Source organism: Oryzias melastigma, linkage group LG9 (genome assembly GCF_002922805.2).
Source record: "Oryzias melastigma strain HK-1 linkage group LG9, ASM292280v2, whole genome shotgun sequence".
In the NCBI taxonomy this organism is placed as follows: Eukaryota; Metazoa; Chordata; class Actinopteri; order Beloniformes; family Adrianichthyidae; genus Oryzias; species Oryzias melastigma.
In genome coordinates this window covers 10,000,860-10,022,836 of record NC_050520.1, presented here as the reverse complement: position 1 = coordinate 10,022,836, position 21,977 = coordinate 10,000,860, and the positions used below count along the sequence as shown (strand labels likewise).

The following is a 21,977-nucleotide window of genomic DNA, read 5'->3' as shown; positions in this document are numbered from 1 at the left end:
GAGGGGGGGTGAACAGACTCCCGCAGGTTAACGCAGAAGCCATGGCGCACCAACACGCTGGAAATGGCAGGAAAGTGGCGAAAACTTGAACCCACCACCCCCTCCCTACCCTCCGCAGCCTTTACGCACAGACTGACCACTTTAACATGCACAAAAAAAGGAAACCGGCACAATACGGAGCTCTCATTTGGCGAGGGGAAAGATGAGAAAAGAGCACCTCTGAGATCTGCTCCAGCGCAAAGCCCGCATCGCAGTAACTCGGTCGCTGTAAATACTCCAAATCCAGCGGTGTGTTGCGGGTAGAGTCCCCCCTGTTCCTCCGCGTTATCCTCGGCCGATCAGGGTCTCTGTTTTCCTGTTCGGAGGGCGCATTAGCAGCCGAGGCCATGTTGCGGGGACTGCGCGGTGGTTACCGTTTCCCACTTTATAGTAGATCCCCGAAAGCGTGTAGCGATTTCCCAAGGCAACGGAGATTCACTCTCACACCCGTGAAGGAGGACTTCATACTCCAGTTGGAGACGGCGAGTCAAAGTCTGCGCCTTCCATCCCAACATTGCGTGATCCGGAGGTCTCCAGCGCGCTCACCGCATTCACCGATTCTCTGGGAAAAGCTGAAGGTTTCTCTCAGAAAGCGCGGCGTGCGCAAATGGGATTCCCATACACGAGTCTTCGGCTTGGAGGGCTCGATGGTCGCAGCATTCTGATGAGATCTCTGCAGTCTTCCCCTGGGCCGCGCGTCACGGCCAACTCTGAGATTCAATAGAAGGGGAGAAAAAGACCTCTCTCCATTTGGAGGCAGAGAAGGAGGAGGGGAGTCGGGGAAAAATACTCCAGATCCCGCCTCTGGGGCTGTCAGATTGCAGGACTTTCTTGGATCTGATTGGTTCCAGAAGGGCAAAAATTACTCAGCAAACACGACTATTATTAGCTGCTTAGCAACAGCTCACTAAAGTAGAGAGACCACCCAGGCGGGCGGACCTCATGTGTGTGCATCTCCGACTTCAGGAGAGGCTCGGCTGGAGCCGAACCGCTCGGTACGTTCGGGTCGATAAAACGAGGCATTTCTCAGAGAAAACCTTAAAGGTCTGAGGCAAACGGTTGGGTCTGTTCGTCGTCGACGCCCGAGGAATGTCTGAAGTGAAGTTTTTAAACTTTTTCTTTCTTTCACGTCTCTGCACCATTATGGAGGTTGCGCCTCAAGTTACAGCGGTTCAAGAGGAGGTCCTATAGCACGCTGTGGTGTTTTTAACAGAATGAGAGCATTAAGATTGAACTACAAACTTTTGAACAGTGTACACGCATAGAAATGTATGGAAAGTCAAAGTGGCACAAAAATATTTAATGTGGTGGGTTTTTTTTCAGCACATTAACAAATTTAACCAGTGTCCACATAAATACGTGTGAAAAAGTCAAACTTGTACAAAAAAGGTCCTAACTTACTAATATTTCAATTTGCAGTTGATTCATTTCTTTAAAGGGCTTGCAATAACAAGTTTAAATACTTTTATGGCAAGCCAAAGTTTCACAAGAATTTTAATTGTCGCGTTTCTTTTAAGAATCAGAACATTAAGGCTGACAAACACACTGATGATCTTTGTTTACACAAATGAGTGAAAAAGTATGGAAAGCAAAACATTTGCAATGATTTCTTTTTTCTTGAAAGGCAATATGTTAACGAGCATTCAATATCAAGGTTGGGAGACTTGTATGGAAAGCCAAAGTGGAAAAATAAATATGAATCTAGGTTTGTTTGTTTTTATTGTATTTATTTATTTTTATTTATAAAGGACCAGCACATTAAGGTTGAAGACCATACTTTAATTAGTGTTCGTATCTAGTGGAAAGTAGTGGAGTGGGAAGTATGGAAAGCTGAGGTGGCCAAAGCCTCCATCATGTAGCGATGAGGCTAAAAACTTCAGACAGCTTCTCCAATGGGAGTGTCTAGTTTATGAACACATTATTGTAGAAGCATTGAGCATTAAATTAGACGCACGTCAAAAGATTCAGCGGACTCAAATTTGACGCATGAATCGCATTTGATGTCAAATGCAGCGTTATGTCGGGCTTGTTGAATTTGTTCATAAATGCTGGACTATTCTCTTAAAAGTGCGACTTAAACTCCGGAGCGACTTATATATGTTTTTTTCTTCTTTTTTCTTTTTTTGGCTACTGCGACTTATACTCCGGTGCGACTTATAGTCCGGAAAATACGGTACTTCCTATTTGGGAGGTTGAGCAGTCCATTACTTAAACAGACATTGGTCCTCACATATGAGAGGGGGGAAATATGGGGGTATGGAAGCAAAATAGCTCAAAAGTGTCTTAAATGATTAATTAATATCTCAGCTTGTGATTTAGTTATTTCTTTTAGGGAACAGGGGAAGAAAATTAACACTTCATAAAAAATATAAAACATTTGGTTTCTGCCAAACACTGCAGATGAAATGAAGTTTTTCTTGCATGAAGTGAAGGTCTGGGTCTGCTTATCGAAGTTTTAATAAATGTTTAAAGTGGAGTTTTTCCATTTTTATTTTCTTCCTTTCACCGTAAAACATCATCATGGAAAAGGTAGGTCAAATCACAATGCTCGAATAATCTGCATAATCTTTATATAATAATCTTGATATATGTATATATACTCAGTATATATATATATATATATATATATATATATATATATATATATATATATATATATATATATATGCCTCTTAGTTATCTGAAAAAAGCAGGAGCTTAATTTTCAATGCATCTGTTACGTTGAAAGTATGAGAGCATTATTTAACCTTGTACTGTCTTATGGGGTCCAAATGACCCCACCCTTATATTGATGTGTGATCCCTCCCATTACAAAGGTGGACAAGATTTTATGTCTTCCATGGACACCAGTAAAGATAAAAATCCTTGGGAAAAAAATAAGTTAATCGTGCTGTCTTGTGGAGTCTACATTACAACACTTTTAATGTAAACAAACCAAGGTTAGCACAAAGGTTAATGTTGTTTTTTATGTGTATGTATGTTTTGTAGAGGGGACGGAGGTTTTAAAGGTGGGGTTAATCAGCTTTGTTTAGCCTGTTTAGTTTTTAGCTATTGTTTATATTTCATGACTGACTTTCTGCTTCTGTGAAATTACCGGCATGAAGCCCACAGAGGCAATTGTTTTGTGATATTGGGCTATATAAATAAAATCGAATTTAATTGAATTTTGTTGTCAGTATGGACAAATATTAATATAGATAGGCCCTAACTGCCTAATTGCTCAACTGGTCTTTCTTGGCCATCACCATTTTATATTATTACTATAGAAGCTTTAACTTTGTAAAAGTTTACAATTGGTGGACATTTAGTGATAAGGAAGGCTGATTCTCTTAGGTTTTACTTATAAACTTGCAAATTGGCAAACTTTGGTTTGGTAGTTTGGGTTTAGATTTTCTTGTGTGTTTTCAATTTTTTGTCACATTTCTAAAGCATAGTACTGTTTACAGAAAAGTGACAATAAAACTACTTAGCCTTTCTCTTGGGAGTCTCATCTCTGATTGGATGCCTGTAGAGTGTACTTCAAATCAGCAACATTCTTTTAGCCTAACATTTTACATCAAGTTTTATAAGTGGGCTATATTGTATTTTTTTCCTTGTATATCACAAACTACCCCTACATACTGTACCCATCCTTGTAGGAATTAAGTTGAGCACCACATTACAGACATACAGGCATAGCTACAGTCACAATTAATATATGAACTTTTCTAGAATAAGTGTCAGTAAACATGAGACCTCTGAACTGAACTGAGCCGATGGTTTATGGAGCATGTAGCATCCTCTGAAAGATTTCAGAGGAAATGACACTTACACACATCCTGTGGGGTGCTGAAACCATCACTTATCCTGGGATGGAACCAGATGATTCAATGCTGTCAGAAGAAAGGATTACACGTAATCCCTTTTGATTGGAGTCATCTTTCACTTGCATGAAAAAAAGGTTCCCCCGCGTCCGAATGGCTGTTTCTTTTTTTCCTCAAATTGGGAGTTCCATTCAGTTTTGACAGTATAGCCCAAGTTTGTAGATTGTAGCTTATCAGTTCTTGCCCAGTAGTTTTCCATGACTTAGGCTGTGACATAAAAAAACACAATGCATACAGATAGTATCACATGCCCCAATTCTTTTAGAAGTTACCGTTAAGCTGACTTTCGTTTACCCAGTGTTCCATTCTTTGTATCTACTTATTGCTTATTTTTTTAAAATGCAAGTATTTCTTTTACATTTTCTCACAATGTCTATCTTTACTATAGAGATCTACACATTTAAATAACATTCTGGCATGCATTATATTGTAAATTCACCAGGTGAGTCAAAGAAGGCATCGTATGGGGCAGGGGTTGGCAACCTTTACATTAAAAGAGCCATTTGGGCTCATTTTCTACTGATCAAAACCTAGAAGGAGCCGCATAGTCTTACTTTAGCCTTTAAGCAATTTGGATTTGCATTCAGGACATTCTTTTTTTTTTCTTTTTAGCTTTGTTTTGTTTTAATAAATATGAATTATGTCTATTTTTTGGCACGAACAAGAGAAAAAATATACAAAGGAACTAGCATTTCTCAAAATGGGATTTTTTTTTTTTTTTTACGTTTTTTACTTTTACCTTTAGTAGAGGCCTAATTGGTGAAAAAGTAAGCTTGTTGCTTAGTTACTGGCTAAACTCCAAATTAGCAAAAAATTCCTTGGTAAATTCAATCAGCCAAAAACGTTAGCATATTGCTAAAATAAAAGCCAGACTCTGAATGAGCCTAAAACCCTGGTAGATAACAAATCAGCCAAAATGTTAAAAATATTAGCTAAACTCCAAATTAGCATAAAATTCCTCAGTAAACTAAATAAGTCAAAAACTTTAGCCTTTTGCTAAAACAGAAGCTTAACTCTTAATTAGCCTAAAAAACCCCAGTAGATAACAAATTAGCCAAAAATGTTAACATTTTGCTTGAAAATTATCTCCAATTTTTTTTAAATTGCTTATATTTTATTTTTATTCAGCCAGAGAGCCACCATGGAGAGATAAAAGATCCATATGTGGCTCTGGAGCCGCAGGTTGCAGACCTCTGGTATGGGGGAATTAAATTCCCTCAATTGCTTTTGCAGCATATTTTTAGTGGACATGTTAATGTTGTCATGTCTGTCCCTCTGTAGGGCTCCCTTTGAACTTTTGTGGGTCATCATGGAAAATAGTCCCACCTTTCAAACACTGAAGCATTGAGGGGTAAAGATGTGCCCGTAAAAAAAAAAAAAAAAAAAAAAAGCTCTGTGAGAATATATTGCTAGCATCTGGGTGAACTAATGAAACTCATATGCAACATATGATGCCAAATGCCCTTGAACAACATAAAGATTCGTTCCCTTAATTTACCATATGTGCTAACAAGGGGAGCAAGAGTCGATTATGGAAAGTGCTCTTTCATTTTGCAACTATACAGGGGAGAATTTTATTCTCAACATTCATGAGTAATTTTCAAAAAAAGGTCATGCTTGTTTTCCTTAAGTTATCGAAACGGATATAATTAGCTATTTAATGTGAGAATCGGCCCTTTCACTTTTACTAGATTGCTCTTTTGTTCTGTTTTTCCTATTTTTTTAAGGCTAAACAACAATAGGTAGTCTAAACTGGAGTTTATATAACTTTCACTTGATTTGCCTCTAACTTTTATTAGAGTTGAAAATGTTAAACTAACTAAATTTATAATGTTTTATTTAACAATGCACAAAATTTGACATCATTTTTTTTATCTCACTTTTGTCTTTTTCTCATCATATAGATATAAAAGTACTGTAGATACTAGTGATTGGTAGAAAATGTTCAAAAGTGGATTTTCAAACATATGAGTCAAAGTTTGATCTTTTTTTCTGTGTTTAAAATATTGTACTTTTTTTTCTAAACATACTTTTTAAAAATATATTTTCCTGTTGCTTAGCTTTGGTTTGATTTTCCTTTATGCTGCTAAGGCTTGTAATTTTGACCAAGCAACCAGATTTGATCATTTTTACAGGTTTTACTTGGAAGCATTATGGTTAAATCATTTTGTAACAATTCTGTTTCCATTAAATTCATGCATTCATAGTGTTATTTACTTTTTTTGATGGAATCTTTTCAGTTCACTGAAACTAGAGATGGAAATTGAATAAAGTCCAATTAAATTAATAGGACACAAAATAAGGCCAATAAGTTTATAATTGAATACAAATTTAAGTTTTAACTGCACTTTTTATTTTTTTTTCTGGTTTTGATGGGACACTGTGACCCTCCTTCTCTGTTACGATGAAGTTCTGATGTCAGCGTTTAGCAATAAAACACATTTCTTGAGTTTTTCTTTGAATCTGTGTGACTAATTCACCACATTCCCAACTAAATGTGAAGACAACTGTTTAATTGTGTTCTTTAAAAATGTATTAGCAACGTTTTTGTTTGGACAGTCGATAAAGAAAGTTTTTCTGAACTATGACAAATAGTTGCCTTTCTGCAATAGCAGCCACGTGGATTTCTTAATGTGGAAAAGGATATTGAGTATTTGTTAAGGAGCTTGAGGAATTAGGCAATTTGGGCTCAGGTCCCAGAATGACTTCATCTGCCTATCACCTTTTTTGACCTCTAGCAGGACCATTTACACCTTTCCAGCCTGATCGCTGGCTCACAGCCATGGGGAAAAGCGGAAAAAATCCTTACTGAGTGCATTTGGCTATTTATGATTTGCAGGTGGATTACAGTTCAAAGCTGAAGTGTGCCAACTCATTACTATCCTTACCTCAAAAACTCATGTCCTTTTAAATCGGATTCCATAAAAATGTGTTTTTGCGTCCTGAAAAAAAGCCCCCTAGCTCTCAATAATCATTTAAATAATATATTCCTTCTATTGTTTTGGATTCAAATCACTTTAAGTGGCCTTACAAGCATGTAAACACATTATCAATATGAAGCACTCTCTGACTGGTGCTGAGCGGTAATTAAGCTATTACTTTTATTTTTTCATTTTAAATGACTTTTATTTCGAAATATAATCTTTAAAAGCGATTAAAAACACAGTTAAGGGGAGCATAAGAATGCAGAGAAAACACACCTCTTTATTGAAAACAAATGTGCTCGGGATTCCAATTAAGGAAGAATGTCCTTTCTCTGTCTTTTTATCCATCCCTAATTTTTCCACCAAAAAAAGAGACGTAAGGGAAAAAACGAGGGAAGTAGGTTGTTAAAATATTATGTTATGTTCCTTTTATGAAGTGACAGAGTCTGTTCATATACAACAAAAGAAGGTAAGAAAGGGGAGTTTAGTGATAGTAGAAGATGGTAACAGAAGGAGGTGAAATCATAAAAGAACCAGGTATAAAAAGCAATTTGGGATATTGGGGCCTGTCTACACACAGACTCAGCAGTCACAAACATTCCTGTTGGCTAACATAGTCTTCACATATAAACTAGTCAAAATGTACACAATACAACTGCAGTTCACACACTTATGCATATAAACCCAAACATGTGAAGCCTTTCATTCTGTCACGCATACTATTAGTGCAAAGGTGAGCTGACACCTGTGCTCAGGTGAGTGTTTTGATTATGTGGATGATGATGGAATTTACAAAAAGGTAGAGTGCCCGGCCATTCCAACACCAAGACCCCCTGCCGAGGCAGCAGAGACAGCCAGGACCCCCCAACACCCGCCACTGGGGCCGTGGAGGGATTCCGCCTATCGGGCAATCCCGCCAAACACCCAGACCGGGGCACGCAGGACCGCCGCAGAGGACCACCACACCAGAGAGCGGGAAGGCACAGGAGCATTTTTTAAAGACAGGTAACTTCAGCCAAACCCTCATTTTACTTATTCCCATCCAACTTTCCGCATTTTGATTGTTGTTGAGTTAGGCAGTGCCAACTTTGGTTATTAACCCTCCTTTAGACTTTATGTGTGCAGTTCAGAAATCTGTTGTTGACATCACAGATCTTAAATTATATTTGATTTCAGTGCATATATGTTTATGATTGATACATTAAGAACAGCATGGTGTTCATGAAATTCAATGAAGACCCATGTCAGTCATCTTTTGATCTATTTTAAAAGTGCTCTAAGCTGTCTTTTAATTATGACTATATAGTATTTAGTAAAAAAAAATAGTTTCCACAGAAAACTAACCTCTGAGTTGTGGGTGGGAGTTTTGGTGAAGAGTAAGCCTGCCCTTATTTTCCATCATCCACCTGTTTACACTGTGTCCCATTGGCTTAGACCCTCACAACCCCAACCTATCCTTACCTGTGCAACAAAAATGCAGAGCGATATTGCAGCTGTACATGAGCCAGACGACAGCGAATGAGGAAAACAAAGACTTACATGGATCTATTTGTCTAATGGAGCGGAGCAAGGAGCTTTTGGCCCGCCGTTGTATTTTTTGTATAAATAAGCTCTTTTTCATAAGGATTTTTTCCATCTGCAACTGATTAGCAATGATTTGATTAAATAAGTACACAGAAATGCTGTTTTAAAATTATATATATATATATATGTCCTCCATTATCATAAAAATGACACAAAACATGTATAACACCAAAAACATAATTTTCATCAGAACTTTGACTCAGAATAAAAATTGTATATTGTTCCTATTTGTTCTCATAGCCCTTTCTAACTATTAGTACTGCTTTTACACCACTTCTCATCTCCCCACTTGCCGACAGAGATTCACACGCTGATGGGGGAGTGGCTGGCCATCCCACCCATGTTCACTTCGAAACATGACTGGGGTATCTAGAAATCCCACCCTCCTGTCTCCCACAGCTGCTCTGCCTCCAGGCCACAGTTCGGTCATAGAAACATGGTTCCATGTAGCAGGAAACAGTTTCCCTCGGTGTAGACGGTTAAAACAGTCATTTCCAACCAGGGGGATGTGTAGCACGTGGTGCTCAAGCACATGGAGCATTTGACAGTCAACTTGTCCAATTATTACCTTAAAAACTTGTTTGTTTTTACGTTGATGACTTATCAAACAAGTCAGCAATTGTGGGTGGGGCTTCCAAATCCATCCAAATAGTACAAAACAGATGATGAGCAAATGGTTCAAACATCCGTCTTGTCATTCTGGACTAAGCTGAGCTAACATCAAAAGACTGAGGCCAAAGTAAAAAGAATATGTTTAAATACAGCTTAATCATGTATCAACAGCCCCTCAGTGGCCTCAAATCGCTTCATAAAGCTGCTGCATCTACAATCACTAAAGACTGCTTCATGTAGAAATATAGTCCCCAGGCTTTGCCAACTGTTTCAGAAAAAATAATGGTTTCTCTAACAAAGTTGTACAAATACAGCTCAAGATGTAGTTCCTTTTTTCTCTCTTTTTACGTGCAATTAGCGTTCACTAAAGATATTCTTGGAAGTTCTCATCCACATGGAAGTTCCAGAAATTCTACAACCAACAGGAGCTCTGCCCAGTATGAAAACTATCCGTTCCTACTCTGCCAGCTCAGCGACTGGCTCCCTCTGGTCCATCTTGGCCGCATGTGAGGCGGTAGAGTCTGAGTGCATGCGAGCCTTGCGGGGATGTTTATATTTGAGCTCATGATTGTCTTCAATCATACAGAGCTGTTTGACAGGTTGCAGCACTTCCTGGCCTCTGTTTACCTCTTCAAATTTCTGAAAGACTTTGTATGGGCAATCAGAGCAGCCCTGAGAGGATCCAGAGGGGGCAATTCCACCATTCCCCATCAAGCAAAAACACAGAGATGTACACCACATATACAGAAATGCTCGTGTTTGACTGGTTTAATCAGAGAAGGTAAACTCTCGGATGGAAAAAGCAGATCTACTTCAGAATACATAGTTGTTTCTGAGGAGTTTAATCTGATTAAACAAATTCACTTTTAAAGAACCGGTCGGCTCTTTATGCGTTCACCTTCAAATCTTGAAAGACATCCTTGGACTTTAAGTGGCAGTGCGGTGCATTGTTCGATACCCTCGCACTGAGGATCTGGGATGGACAGTGTTGATGCTGGCAGGTGTTTAGACAAGCCAGCGGTCTGTTCTGCAGAACTGGACAGAGAAGCTGTAATTTTTGGAAACAAGCTCAGCCTCCAATGTTAACAGGAAGTGTGTGCTGCCCTGAACGTATACACATGGCCTCTCAACAAATAAGCAGTAAAATACAATATCAACTCCGTGGCTCCATAGAGGGACGAGGTCACTCACAGAAGAAAATAAGAAGCCAAAAATTCTGCTTTGACCAAAATAGGTCCAGAAAAAGGCCAAAGGTCGGACATTTTTTACTAAAAGAGAATTTGATTAACACATAAACTGTCTGCAGAAGAACACATACAGTTTAAGTAATGAATTCTGTTTCTTGTGTGTGTTTAGTTCTGTAGAAGGTTTGCTCCCTTCTGTTAGAGCTGCTGTGGGTCTCTGTGGGAGGCCTCCTGGAAAAAGTGACACATTTAAAAGTACAAACTTAATAAGCTGTCGAGACTTTTGTTTACTCACCCAGACCTCCTGTTCAGTGGAGTTTCAACAACAGCAGGCTCTGTTTCCTTCGCCATTGGAATTCTCACTCGCTGAACGAGAATCATCAGCCCTCAGGACGAGGATTTCTTCCACCAACAACACAAATCATTTACTTTTTCTAATCGAATCTAATATTCCGAACATTGCTCAGAAAATATCCATATTCCAGAATCAATTTATAAATCATCTTAACTGTTGCTTTAGGGATTTTAGGAATAAAATGAGTATCAAAAGGAATAAAAGCAGAGTGTCCTGATTAGACATTTGAAGTTGGTGATGGTGTTTAGTGTTGTTTTTGATCATCTGTGATGAACCTTTGCTTCGGTTTATCAGAGGAATATTAAAACATTTTATGTAACATACTTTGACTCAAAGAAAAGCGCATTTCTATAGTAAAATTACACCAAAGGATTATTGTATTTAACCAAAAATTATTTTAATTTACAGAGTTAAACAGTGAGGTCAGAGAAAAACTTAGTTTCACTCCCGCCATATTTTATTTAATGCAAAAGCAGTCCCAGTGGTCTTGATTACATCGCTTTTAGTTCCCCACCATCACCACCACAAAAAAAAAAAAAAAACTTGTGTCATTTTCTAGGCTATAGTTTGTGTAGAGCAGCGGCAGACCATTAGAAATTCCTCTCTGAGTTGTGGGCGGGACTTTCATTTTGCATCATTCCTTTGTTTATATCAGGGATGGGAGACTCGAGCGCCGGGGTGTCTGGAGCCTTTCCAGTCTGGCAATACGATACATATCGCAATTCTTTGCTCACAATACGATACACATCTCGATATTTCCCAAGACTGTGCCTCAACAATTTTTCACTTTTTTAATAATTTTATTTAGAGTATGACTTAAAAAAACTATATTTGATTATTACTATATCTTTCATGGTGATAAATTGGTCAAATTATTTTTTTTAAGGATCACAACGTTAAGCACTGCAACTGTAGGCTGTCACGAGTCGGAGGCAGGAATTACCTGTACTGTACTAAAGATTTGGCATCTTTTTTTAAAAACAATTCTTATTTTGTTTTATCAATCAGCCAACTTAAAAAAAAACTACCATTGTAAACACTAAATCATTGATCTGAAGCTCTGGAAGAACTCAAAGAATACGAGGATTGTATCAACGAGTGTTTTGACAGGGTAGTCATGGGCAAAGCACAAGCTGCGTCCACTCCGATCTCCAAGCACGGATCCTTGGAGGTCAGGAGATGCCTCATTTGTAGAAGTCCTGGAGTCCATTGACAAAAAGCTGCTTCATGGAGGTTCCCCACATGGAATTCCAGGCCCTACAGGAGGCACTAACCAACATCAAGTGGTCCAGTTAGCCATAGAAAACCGAGCACTCACAGAAGAAGTGCAGAAGGTTAAACAATGACCAAAGAATCAGTGCTGGACCTTCAGGCATGGAGAACGAGGCACAAACTACCTATTCCTCTCAGGGTTTCTGGAGAAGCAGTAAGAATCCGGAAAAAACCCTGAAAGCTTCATTAAAAATCCTCTCAAACTGCAAACCAGATCACCTTTTACCTTGTCCACCGCTTGGGGGGAGCTAAACCCACGAGCCAAAGGCTGAGCCCATCACTGCTAAACTTAATTATAAATTCAATCTTTTTTTTATTTTCATTCTTTCATCTGCTCCTGATTCACAAGGATTTATGTAGAGAAATACTCAGAAATGCAGTTTTGATCCTAAATTTCTTCATATATGTCCTCCATCATGATAAAAACGCGGCAAGAACATAATAAAACCCGAAAGATTTTCATTGGAGTGAGTCTGTAACGTGTTAGCATGATGGTACTTTTGTCATCAGAAAGTCCCTCTATGACTAAAACAGCCTCATCACAAGGATTTCTGACATTGCTTTATGTTGCCGGCTGGGATTATATAAGTTTGCTTCCTCCCACTCCCTTTCAAGCGATCTACTTGTGATGATATTTTTTTTTTATCATGTATTATTCTTGATTGCTTGAAATAAACCATTTCATTCATTCATTCATTCATGTTCATTCGAGCTCGATTTATGTGCATATTGACAGTCATCGCCTCTATGGTTTCAGAAAATCCCTGGACTATGTGCACTTACACCTCACGCAGCCAAAGCATTGCGCCTGCATGAGTTTTTTCCTGGCTCATCAAAATGCCATCGCAGTCATCATCTGCTTGTTTTTTGCCAAAGGATCATGAAGTCATCGCTTAAGAGGCCAATTAACCACAACACAGTTAATGCCGTGGCATCCATGAAAGTGAGAGCAGGACAAAGAGAAGCACTTGTGGTCGTTCCACATTTGTACCCTTCACATGTCAAGATCATTTTTGCATTCTTTTGTTGTAGTGCATCATGTTTGTGAAATCCTGGACTGTTCTGGGTAAATCTGTGGTAAGACTTCCTGTGAGGTCCACTCCATGGAGGGTGGTGATAGCTGTTACCTAAACTTGTATCTTGCAGATAAAACTCAAGATTTCCTTATTGCAGGTTTATAACTGCAGTAATAGTTGTTTGAATGCAGGTATTTTCTTGTATTGGTCCATCTTAGCATCAGCTTTATGGAGTTTCTAATGGACTACCTCAGTGTTTGCAGGTTTGGCTCTCAGTTCATCAGACGAACGCACATTTATCCCTCCACTCAACGCCACACTGCTTGCAGCACCGAAAAGTCAAACAAAACGTAACACAAGAGAGTTGTTTAAAAAAAAAAAAAAAAACTTGCTGTTGGACGAATAACAAACTGAAAGTGTTTTTGGTTTAGCAATGGACATGATGACAGAGAGAGCCTGGACCCAAACAGTGGAGAAATAAAGTTTAGGAAATTTGGTTTCTTCATCCAAACTACAGATGCTGTTACATTCATCTCTGTCCTCACATCATAACATTTTAATTGCTGCACCGTGAGCCCCCTTTCATCCAGTGGAGCTGCATCGCAGTGTGTGTAAACAGGCTGTAAAGATGCAAAAGTTTAGCAAAAAAAAACAAAACACTTTTGTCCTTAAGCAGATGGATATAAAACAGAACGTCCACAATGTGGAGTCAAACTTGTCTGTACGGTTGTTTTGAATAGAGGACATTTGAAACTGATCTGGAGATACAGCAAAACAGGAAAAATGATGTGATAAGAGCAACATTGTTACCACAAGTTATGGAAAATAGAAGAATTAATGAGTCTGCTGTTACATGCACATGTTTGGAGATGTACACACTTTGCAGAATCCTATCCATCTATTTTCCATATGCATCCAGAGCCATGGTGGTCTGCTGGGGCCTATTCTTGCTGACTTTGGATGGAGGTTAGTCGTCGGTCAATCGCAGGGTCACATGTAGACAAACAAAGAGCCCCATTTACTCCTATAGCCATGTTTGCATCTCCAGTGAACCCTGAAGACGTGTTTTTGGAAGATGGAAAACCCAGAGAAAACACACATTTGGAGAGAAGATGATGTTTTCTTTAAAAATGACTGCTAGTATGTTGATTATTATAAAGATGATTTCATGTTTCTTGTGAAACATCTTTATTGGAATGTGACCTCCATCCAATTGTAAGTCACTCTGCTCTCATTTCCTTTTTTTCGCTCTAAATTGAGTAAACAGAATTTGCTCAATTCATTTCAAGAAATGGATGATTCAATATGCTCTGCCAACACTTTGTCTAATCACATGAAGTCATCCAACGTCTTATAAGTTACTAATCTGAACTCTTGCTTTCTCTTTTCTTTCTATTTTTTTTAGGACTATTACAAGTATGACGTATAAACATTAATGAAGAGACTTGAAATTTGAGAATTGGCATTAGGAATTTCAGGAAAGAACTTAAAGGAAAAAAGATTTTATTAAAGGTACGCATTTATAAGCCTACAATTAATTTGTTTTAAGTGGCTTTTAGTTCAGTTTTTGAGTGAAATTTGAATAAACTGCAAAGTTTGACTTAATTTTCAGTCATTTTCATAAGTTTTGGGATGAGATTAATGCAAACAATACCATTTAGCATCAGGGAATGAGTTTCTTTGGGCATCTTGCATGTTTGGTTTGCGTCCTACTCAGTGGCTTTAAATGCTAGCAGGTCAGAGAGGAAACCCTCACATGCATTTCAACTGACTTCTGACTTCTCTGTGACTCCACTGACCCTTGACCTTAGGTGAAAGGGGCTTTTTTCTAATGGTGTGGGCTCATTCTCAGAGTGTGAGTTCATTTCCTCTCAGGGTGACAATAAAAAGCCCAAAAGGATGAATTGGCTGACTACACATTAGTACAGTGGATAGCTGAGGTCCATAAACTCTGGCAACAATGCAGCCTGTTCTTGATTTGTCTCTTTTTCTGATGAAAATCCCTTAACAATGACACCTTATGCTTTCTCTTAGATTCCCACTTTCTTCTTTCAGTGTAAACAATTGGAATTGGTTTGGTTTGAAACAATCCCACTGACGCAAAGATCCCTGCTGATGCAAATGTGCCAAAAACCACAGCAATGAGCGATATTCTTCATGAAACAAAGCTTTTTTCTACTCCCAATCTTTTAATGTTTGCTGTTTATGTCCAAATGAGTGTGTACAGAGATTGAAGGAGAGAAAACGCTCTGAAAATAAGAAACCTGCTCTAGCAGCTTTTGTAAACAAGACAAACATAATCAGCATCACACAAATCCCATCTGGGTTTAGTCGCGCTGGCCTCGGTCTCTGATTGAGGGACCCAGCAGGCTGAGATGTTTTTCCACTGTTATTTTCTGGAATGTCAAAAGAAGAAAACAGATTGAAAGTTGCAATAAATTTGGTCAAAAATTTGAAAAAAGGTGAAAAAGTGTACAATATATTGTGAAGTATTTGGGTAAATATGGTCTTTTTCTGTTCTCCTGAGGATGTTGTAATGTGGTTTGTCCACGTGACTAAATCAACCAAGCATCATCTGTAAATAGGAAACACAGCCCAGGAGGAAACCACACTGGCTTCATTTTTGCACCTCTCTCAGAAATATTTCAATTCAAGCTACTAATATTGTAAATGTCAATCATGACTTGATAGAAACTAGAGAAAATGTTCCAGGAACATTCATGGGACTACACTGAGGAAGTGTTTGAGGGGACTGCATTACAATACCTTGGTCACAACTCCTCTTATTGGATACGGACAGATGGACCTGACAAAATTTTAAGATTGTGGAGTGACATGCACATTTTTTTTCCATGGGCAGGCTGTGGGTGACATATTGTAGCCAACACATAGACAAGAGCACATTAGAGTAAGGTAATATTACCATTGGACCACTAAAAAATAAATTATTTTTGAAATATGAGTTACTTTTGTGGACTCTTTTCATACCCGGAAGTAAGACGCCTCAATCTCTGAGGCTCCGCCTTTCCCTCCCGTTAGTGCCAGCCATTTCATGACGTCAACCTAGACCCGTACTTGGCAGCGTGTCTGTGTGGATCAAAATACCACTTTAGGGTTATTTATAGTGAGGACTAAACTTTATAATACACATAAAAGCTCAAAAAGTTGATTTTGCATGGCACCTTAAGATGGCTGCAAAACCCTTGAGGAAACAGTAAGATAAGATGAGACTGTTATGCTATGCGCTGGACAACCGACCACCGCCGTACGGGTGCATAGGACTAAGGCTTAAGAAAACCTCCAAGTCATAATTTACATTTGCAGATTCTTGTCAGTTCTCTTTCTTTCCTGTGATATAGAGTTGAACTTGTCCTGACTGCAAGTCTTTAATCTTCTGCTGCGTCTATTACTAATTAACTACATGATAAGTCATTTATTCTAAAACTTTCTGATTAATTTTATGAACATGATGAAGTAAAATGATGTGTCTTATTCTCTTTTAGTCAGAACAAGACAAAGAATTTAAATAATGTCGGATTTCCCCAAAAAAACCCACATTTATTTTTCATTTTGTATTACCCCTGCAAACTTCTGTACACAAATGTTGCTTTTTTTTGGTTGGTACAATATTTACTCTTATTTCGAAAAACAAAAGTTAGGTGATAGATCAGGGACAACTGTGAAATTGATTTGTCCAATAATAGGAGAAAGTTTAGTTTCATTAAATCATGTTGTGTCTGTGCCAGGACTCATTCAAAACAAAGTCATTTCTGTGGGGCAGTTCCCTTAAATTTCAGATGTATGGTTGCATAAAGATAGCCTGCAGCTCCTTGTAAAGTGAAATGAGGCAGAACATGACCTCAGTTAAAGGTCTTAGAACAAAGAAAATATCACATTGGGTTTCTGGTTTGTGTTTAGCAGACATCGTGAAGTCATGGTGTATGTACCGAGCACGGTTATAGCTCCCCAGAACTATGTGTAAAAACCATTGTGCTGCGAGGAAAGAGCCTCAAACGTGCCCCAGGGGATCCTCCTTTTCTTCTTTTTATAGTAAAAGCCTTAATTCATAGAGACAAAACAAGGCATTATTATATTTAACGGAGCATCATAAACATTCCTGCATGCTGGATGGAAACAGCAAATCTGTCTTGGTAGGTGGACGCACACAAAGACATACAAGCACACAGGCAAACACACAAATAAAGTAAAACCACTCGCAGGATTACACTATAGACTGCAAGATCTCTAAAAAGTAAATATTGTAAGACCCTCATCAATGAAAATTGTGTTTTTAACAAGTTCTTGTGCAATTTACTCATGATGGAGGACATATATAAAGAAAATTCATCTTAAAATTCCAGATTGTGAGTTATGCTATATATGCTTTCCAGGGGATTAAATTAGATTATGCAAAAAGTGCCCCAAAACTTCACCATTCATTCTTATTTTGGTTTGTTCCCAATGGAGTGCCTGGAAATGACATGTAGTTTCAACAGCTGTTCTACTGAAGGCAGTATTGCTGGAAATGATCTCTGATAAGAATGACAAGAACATAAAGAGGAAAACCAGCTGGTGTGGTTTGCCTTTGTATCATATATTGATAAGCTTCTATCTTCTATCTACACCACAAGACCTTTACCAAACTTTACATGGTTGAGGTGTTTTGGTTTTGCATTTTAAGTTGATTTTTTTCTCTCCATATTTGTAAAATACCATATGTAAGTAAATCCACTTTGTAGTTTTGCAAGCTTGTTTCTTTTGTCAAAAAGAGTGGGAGAAAATAATACATTTATTTTGTGTGGGTTGATGAACCTGATTAACAAAGAGCAGAAAAAGAAAACGAGGGATAAATTGCAAGAAATTGCAACCAGCAAAACTAACCAGCCCAAGCTCTGCTCTCCTAATAAATCCTGAGTGCAGGTGAGTGGTTGCTTATCTAATCTTTTTTTTTCCGGGTGTCTCTAATTAATAAACCTAAAAAGTGAAATATGAAAAACTACAAAGTAAAAGAGAAAAAGTGCAAAGAAACTATGTTTTGGCTCAGACAATCAGAGTTTAGTTGGACACTCACTTTTGGAATCAAGGCCAAATTTCCAAGTACTTAAACTCTGTTACAAAAATAATAATAACAATAATTATAATAACTGTTGGCATTAACCCCTTCATACCTGACTTTATTTCCAATTTATTTTTTTTTTTCAGTCAAGTTGATGCTAAGTTTAGTGGAGTCGTGGTTGATTTAAAATGGTTTATTTCAAGCAATCAAAAACAAGTATAATGCATGTGCAATACAATCAACAGAGGATTTACATCCGTACAAAGATATGTCAGACATAGGATAACTAGGCATCAATTAATAGATTACTTGAAAGGGAGTGGGGGGAAGCGAACTTATACAAACCCACCCTGGCTTGACCTCATCATTTCCTTGCCATGAATTATCAATATACGGTTCATAACTTCGAATCAGAGATTTAATACTTCACCAACACAGGTCATTAAAAATCATTAACTATCAATAGATCGTATGACTATGTAAGTAGACAAAACAGTCTTTCTGAATTTATCATACCATATGTAGATGAATTATCAAAATTAAATAAGGTCAAAGAGTAAAAAAGATAAAAAAGCATCAAGAAAATATATGCAGATTATTTTTCATAAAATCATTATTGTAAATGAGTGTTGAAGATTATTGGTTTAAATTAGCATCATTTGGGTTGAAGGAGTAAAGAACTCATGAAGGAAAAAACACTTTTCTGAATTTATGTCTTGATCTTTTGCTATTTTCGAATTCTTTCCCTACTTCCTTACAACCAAAAACAAAACTCCACATAGATTTTCCATAGTAAAACCCTAATAATCATGAACATTCTACTTTGACAATTTCATGAATCCACTGAATTCTGATGAAGAAACTTGGATGGTTTATGAAAAATACATTAAAAAGCTTTTTTTTTCGCATGAAAAAATGGTTCAATTGCAATGCATTGTGGTCTATATTCGCCAGCATAGAGAGCATCGATACACACTGGTTTTTCGCAAAGAATTCTTGAACATTTCTAGGGCTCTCAAATTTGGCATTGTAGATTCAGACAGCACTACAAAACAGTGAATGTACTTTATACTGAGGAGTGAAGGAATTCAGTGATATGCCCCCACCAACAAAAAACTCAGATGGGTGATAGAAAATGGATGCATGGAGAGAAGTTCAGCGAAGTACAGAGATGACACAAAACGATTGTGTTTAAGGCCCAAACTGAGTGAAGAACCAAATTCAAAACTAGTTCTTTACAAGTTTCTCACATTGTTAACATACTTAATTGAACAGAATGAAATGTTTTATAATCTAAGTTTTGAAAAATATTATTTTCATCTGTTTTATTGCACATTTTGCTTAATGACAAGTGGCTAACGTGGAGATGTCCTTGTTTTAGTTGGTAGACCGGCCTTTTTCTGTGGTTTTCTCCATAGAAAGCCACACATTTACACCACAGTATTCATAAATGTGCAACTGAAAGAAAATCCGTTCCATTTTGTATACAAGCTCTACATAGTTTACACACTTTATATACACATTGAAACTGGAACCCAAAGTTTCAAACAAAAATGATACAATCAACCATTGGCTAAAAACAAACAAGAACGCTTTCTTCATGAATCTGGAGACAAAAATCTGCACTAGAAACTTCATTGACACAAACACAGTACATTTTATACAATTCAATGAGAATAAAATACGTCTTTCACTATTTGTTTTTCTTCCCCACTCAAAAATAGGCAACTTTGAATGACTGAATATCACATCTGTGCTGTTTTAGAAACAAAATTATTCAAATGGCTAAAGCTGATAGCACATTATTGTGAAAATCTACATTATTGTGAAAATCTCTTTGTGTGCTACAACATGGAGGCCGGTCAGTGTTCAGCTTCTTCACTTGTGTTGTACCAGAAAGTAGAGTTTTGGGTATTTGTGATCAACTTTAAACATAATATAAATCATTTAAATATTTTTTCTTTACAGCAGGGCGTTCATCATTTATATTCTCTTCCTGCTTTGTAAGCTCTCTCTTTGTGACTTTCATCCTTGCTTTACATGGGACAAAATTGCACAAACTTGTTTTAAATCTGTTTTTTTTTTTTTTTTTTTTTGCTCCTTTAAGTCAGTATTTTAGTAAATGCATAACCCCACTGAGAAAGGGTGTTAAAGTAAGACTATACGGCTCCTTCTAGGTTTTGATCAGTAGAAAACAAGCCCAAATGGATCTTTTATTGTTAAAGGTTGCCAACCTCTGGTATAGGGGAACTGGACTGAGTGACTCTTCTCCCGTCACGTTCCAAACAGGAAGTACCTGCAGGCTCCAAGATGCCAAAATCCTATTGACTTCTATTGAGAAATAAACAGCTATTACTCAGTTATTAAAAATGTCAGAAAAACAAATATTTGTTCTGGTACTTTTTTAAACATGTTCTTACTAATCCTATTTTTTCTTTATTATATTTTTTTTTTATCACAAGTTAGTCGAGTTAAAAACTGGCCCATCAAATGCTTCAGTAATAGCCTGTTGTGCCCGCTGGCCCCCCACCTCAAACGTTTGACGCTTTCAGTCAAAGAGGTGTGGTCTTCAAACAAGCTCACTCCTGAGTAGTGACAGTAGTTGTCATAGAAATGTCGACTCAGACCGATTTGGACCAACCACTCTCGTTTGGCTCCAACATGGCGACTTCCACATCATGAAAAAATGGCGACTGTATTGGCTTTGTTTCACTGGATACTGAAGTAAGGCATTTTCTATGGGTGACATCAAACTCACTCAGTCCAGTTCCCTTATACAGTCAATAGTCAGGGTGTGCCTAACTTTTACTCAACAGTTGCTGGGACAGGCTCCAGTAACCTCATCACCCAAAAAAGGGTTTCAGTGGGTTAAGAAGAAGGATTAATGGAAAACAATGGGATTTTGAAGGAGTAAAGCTACTTTAGTCAAATTGAAAAACACAAAAAAAATCAGATTTAACTTCAAGATCCTTTTACTGCTCATATATTACAGTCCTGGAAGACACTGAGGGGATTTTGCCTTTTGCCAGTTTGAGTTCCTTGGTTCTTGTTATGTCTTGTTTTCAAGTTTCAGTCACACCAGGACCAGGTTAAGGCTAACAATTACCCACAGCTGTCTTGATTTGAGTTAATCACTCCCAGTGTTTTTAAGTGTCTGGGTTTTCAGCTCGTCATTATCAGGTCATCTATTTTGTTTGATTTCGCTTTAGGTTCTTTATTCACTTTTTGAATTTCCTTCAGGTTTCCTGCACATTAGGCCGTCCACCACCACAAATGCCCTGCTTGGAGACGCCAAAAACTTGAAGTAGGGATGGATCTATTCTTCAAAGTTGAGAACAGTTATGCTGGCAAAGAGCGTGCCATCAAAATGTTTCTTGAGTAGAATGAAAGGAAATGGTAACCAAGTCTAAAACTTGAAACTGCGGAGGTGTGTATTCAGAATGATCTAAGTGATACTCTGTACAAACTGTCTTTTTCTAAAAACTGCTATAAATTACATCTCAAGTTTGCAGATAAATGCAATTTTATAACAGATATTATCCAGAAGACCCTTCCCTCCTTTAGTTACTGTGTTTGCAAACCCTCTGCCCAAATGGCAGAAACACACGTGTTTGCTGATAGCTCAGTAACCTGTATTTATTCATATTCAATCCTATAGAAACGGAATTAAAAAAATGGAATTCACATGTGATTGATACAACTCATGCATTCAATTTTCTGCTACATTTGGTTTCCCATCATCTCAGCATTCAACACGAGCCCACAATGCTTATAATAGTGACACTCAGCCTGCTGCTGAGCATCCGAGCACATGTTTCTGTTGTGGTGATGCTTCGTTACAAAAAATTGCACCAAAAGGTCTACCCAGCACTTTAGCCTGAACTGTTAAAAAACAAAGTAGAGCTGAATCAAAATCTCTCTGGAAGTTTTGAAAACCTTGAACACTCACTTTACTGCATTCCATTAGCCTGTACAGGTGTACCCAATAAACTGTTACCACTGAGCTGTTACCCCAAATCTCCTGCAAACAACATGCACATGCCTGCATGTAAACCTAATACATTTTCATTTA

General features: G+C 37.8%; 1 protein-coding gene across 3 annotated transcripts in view; it reads right to left on the bottom strand.

Moving 5' to 3' along the window:
- ptch1 (patched 1) overlaps nucleotides 1-1,024 on the bottom strand; it is a 58,853-nt gene extending 57,829 nt beyond the window's left edge. Inside the window, exon 1 of one of the 3 annotated variants that reach the window (XR_002919622.2) lies at nucleotides 218-1,023. Coding sequence is in view for 2 of the 3 variants with exons in the window: in XM_036213480.1 (XP_036069373.1) it covers nucleotides 218-388 (171 nt within the window). In the remaining variant the exon portion in view is untranslated. Of the gene's footprint in view, nucleotides 1-217 lie in introns of all 3 variants that reach the window. The other 2 variants (XM_036213480.1, XM_024275687.2) reach the window with 2 other exon arrangements.
- Nucleotides 1,025-21,977: the final 20,953 nt, after the last annotated feature.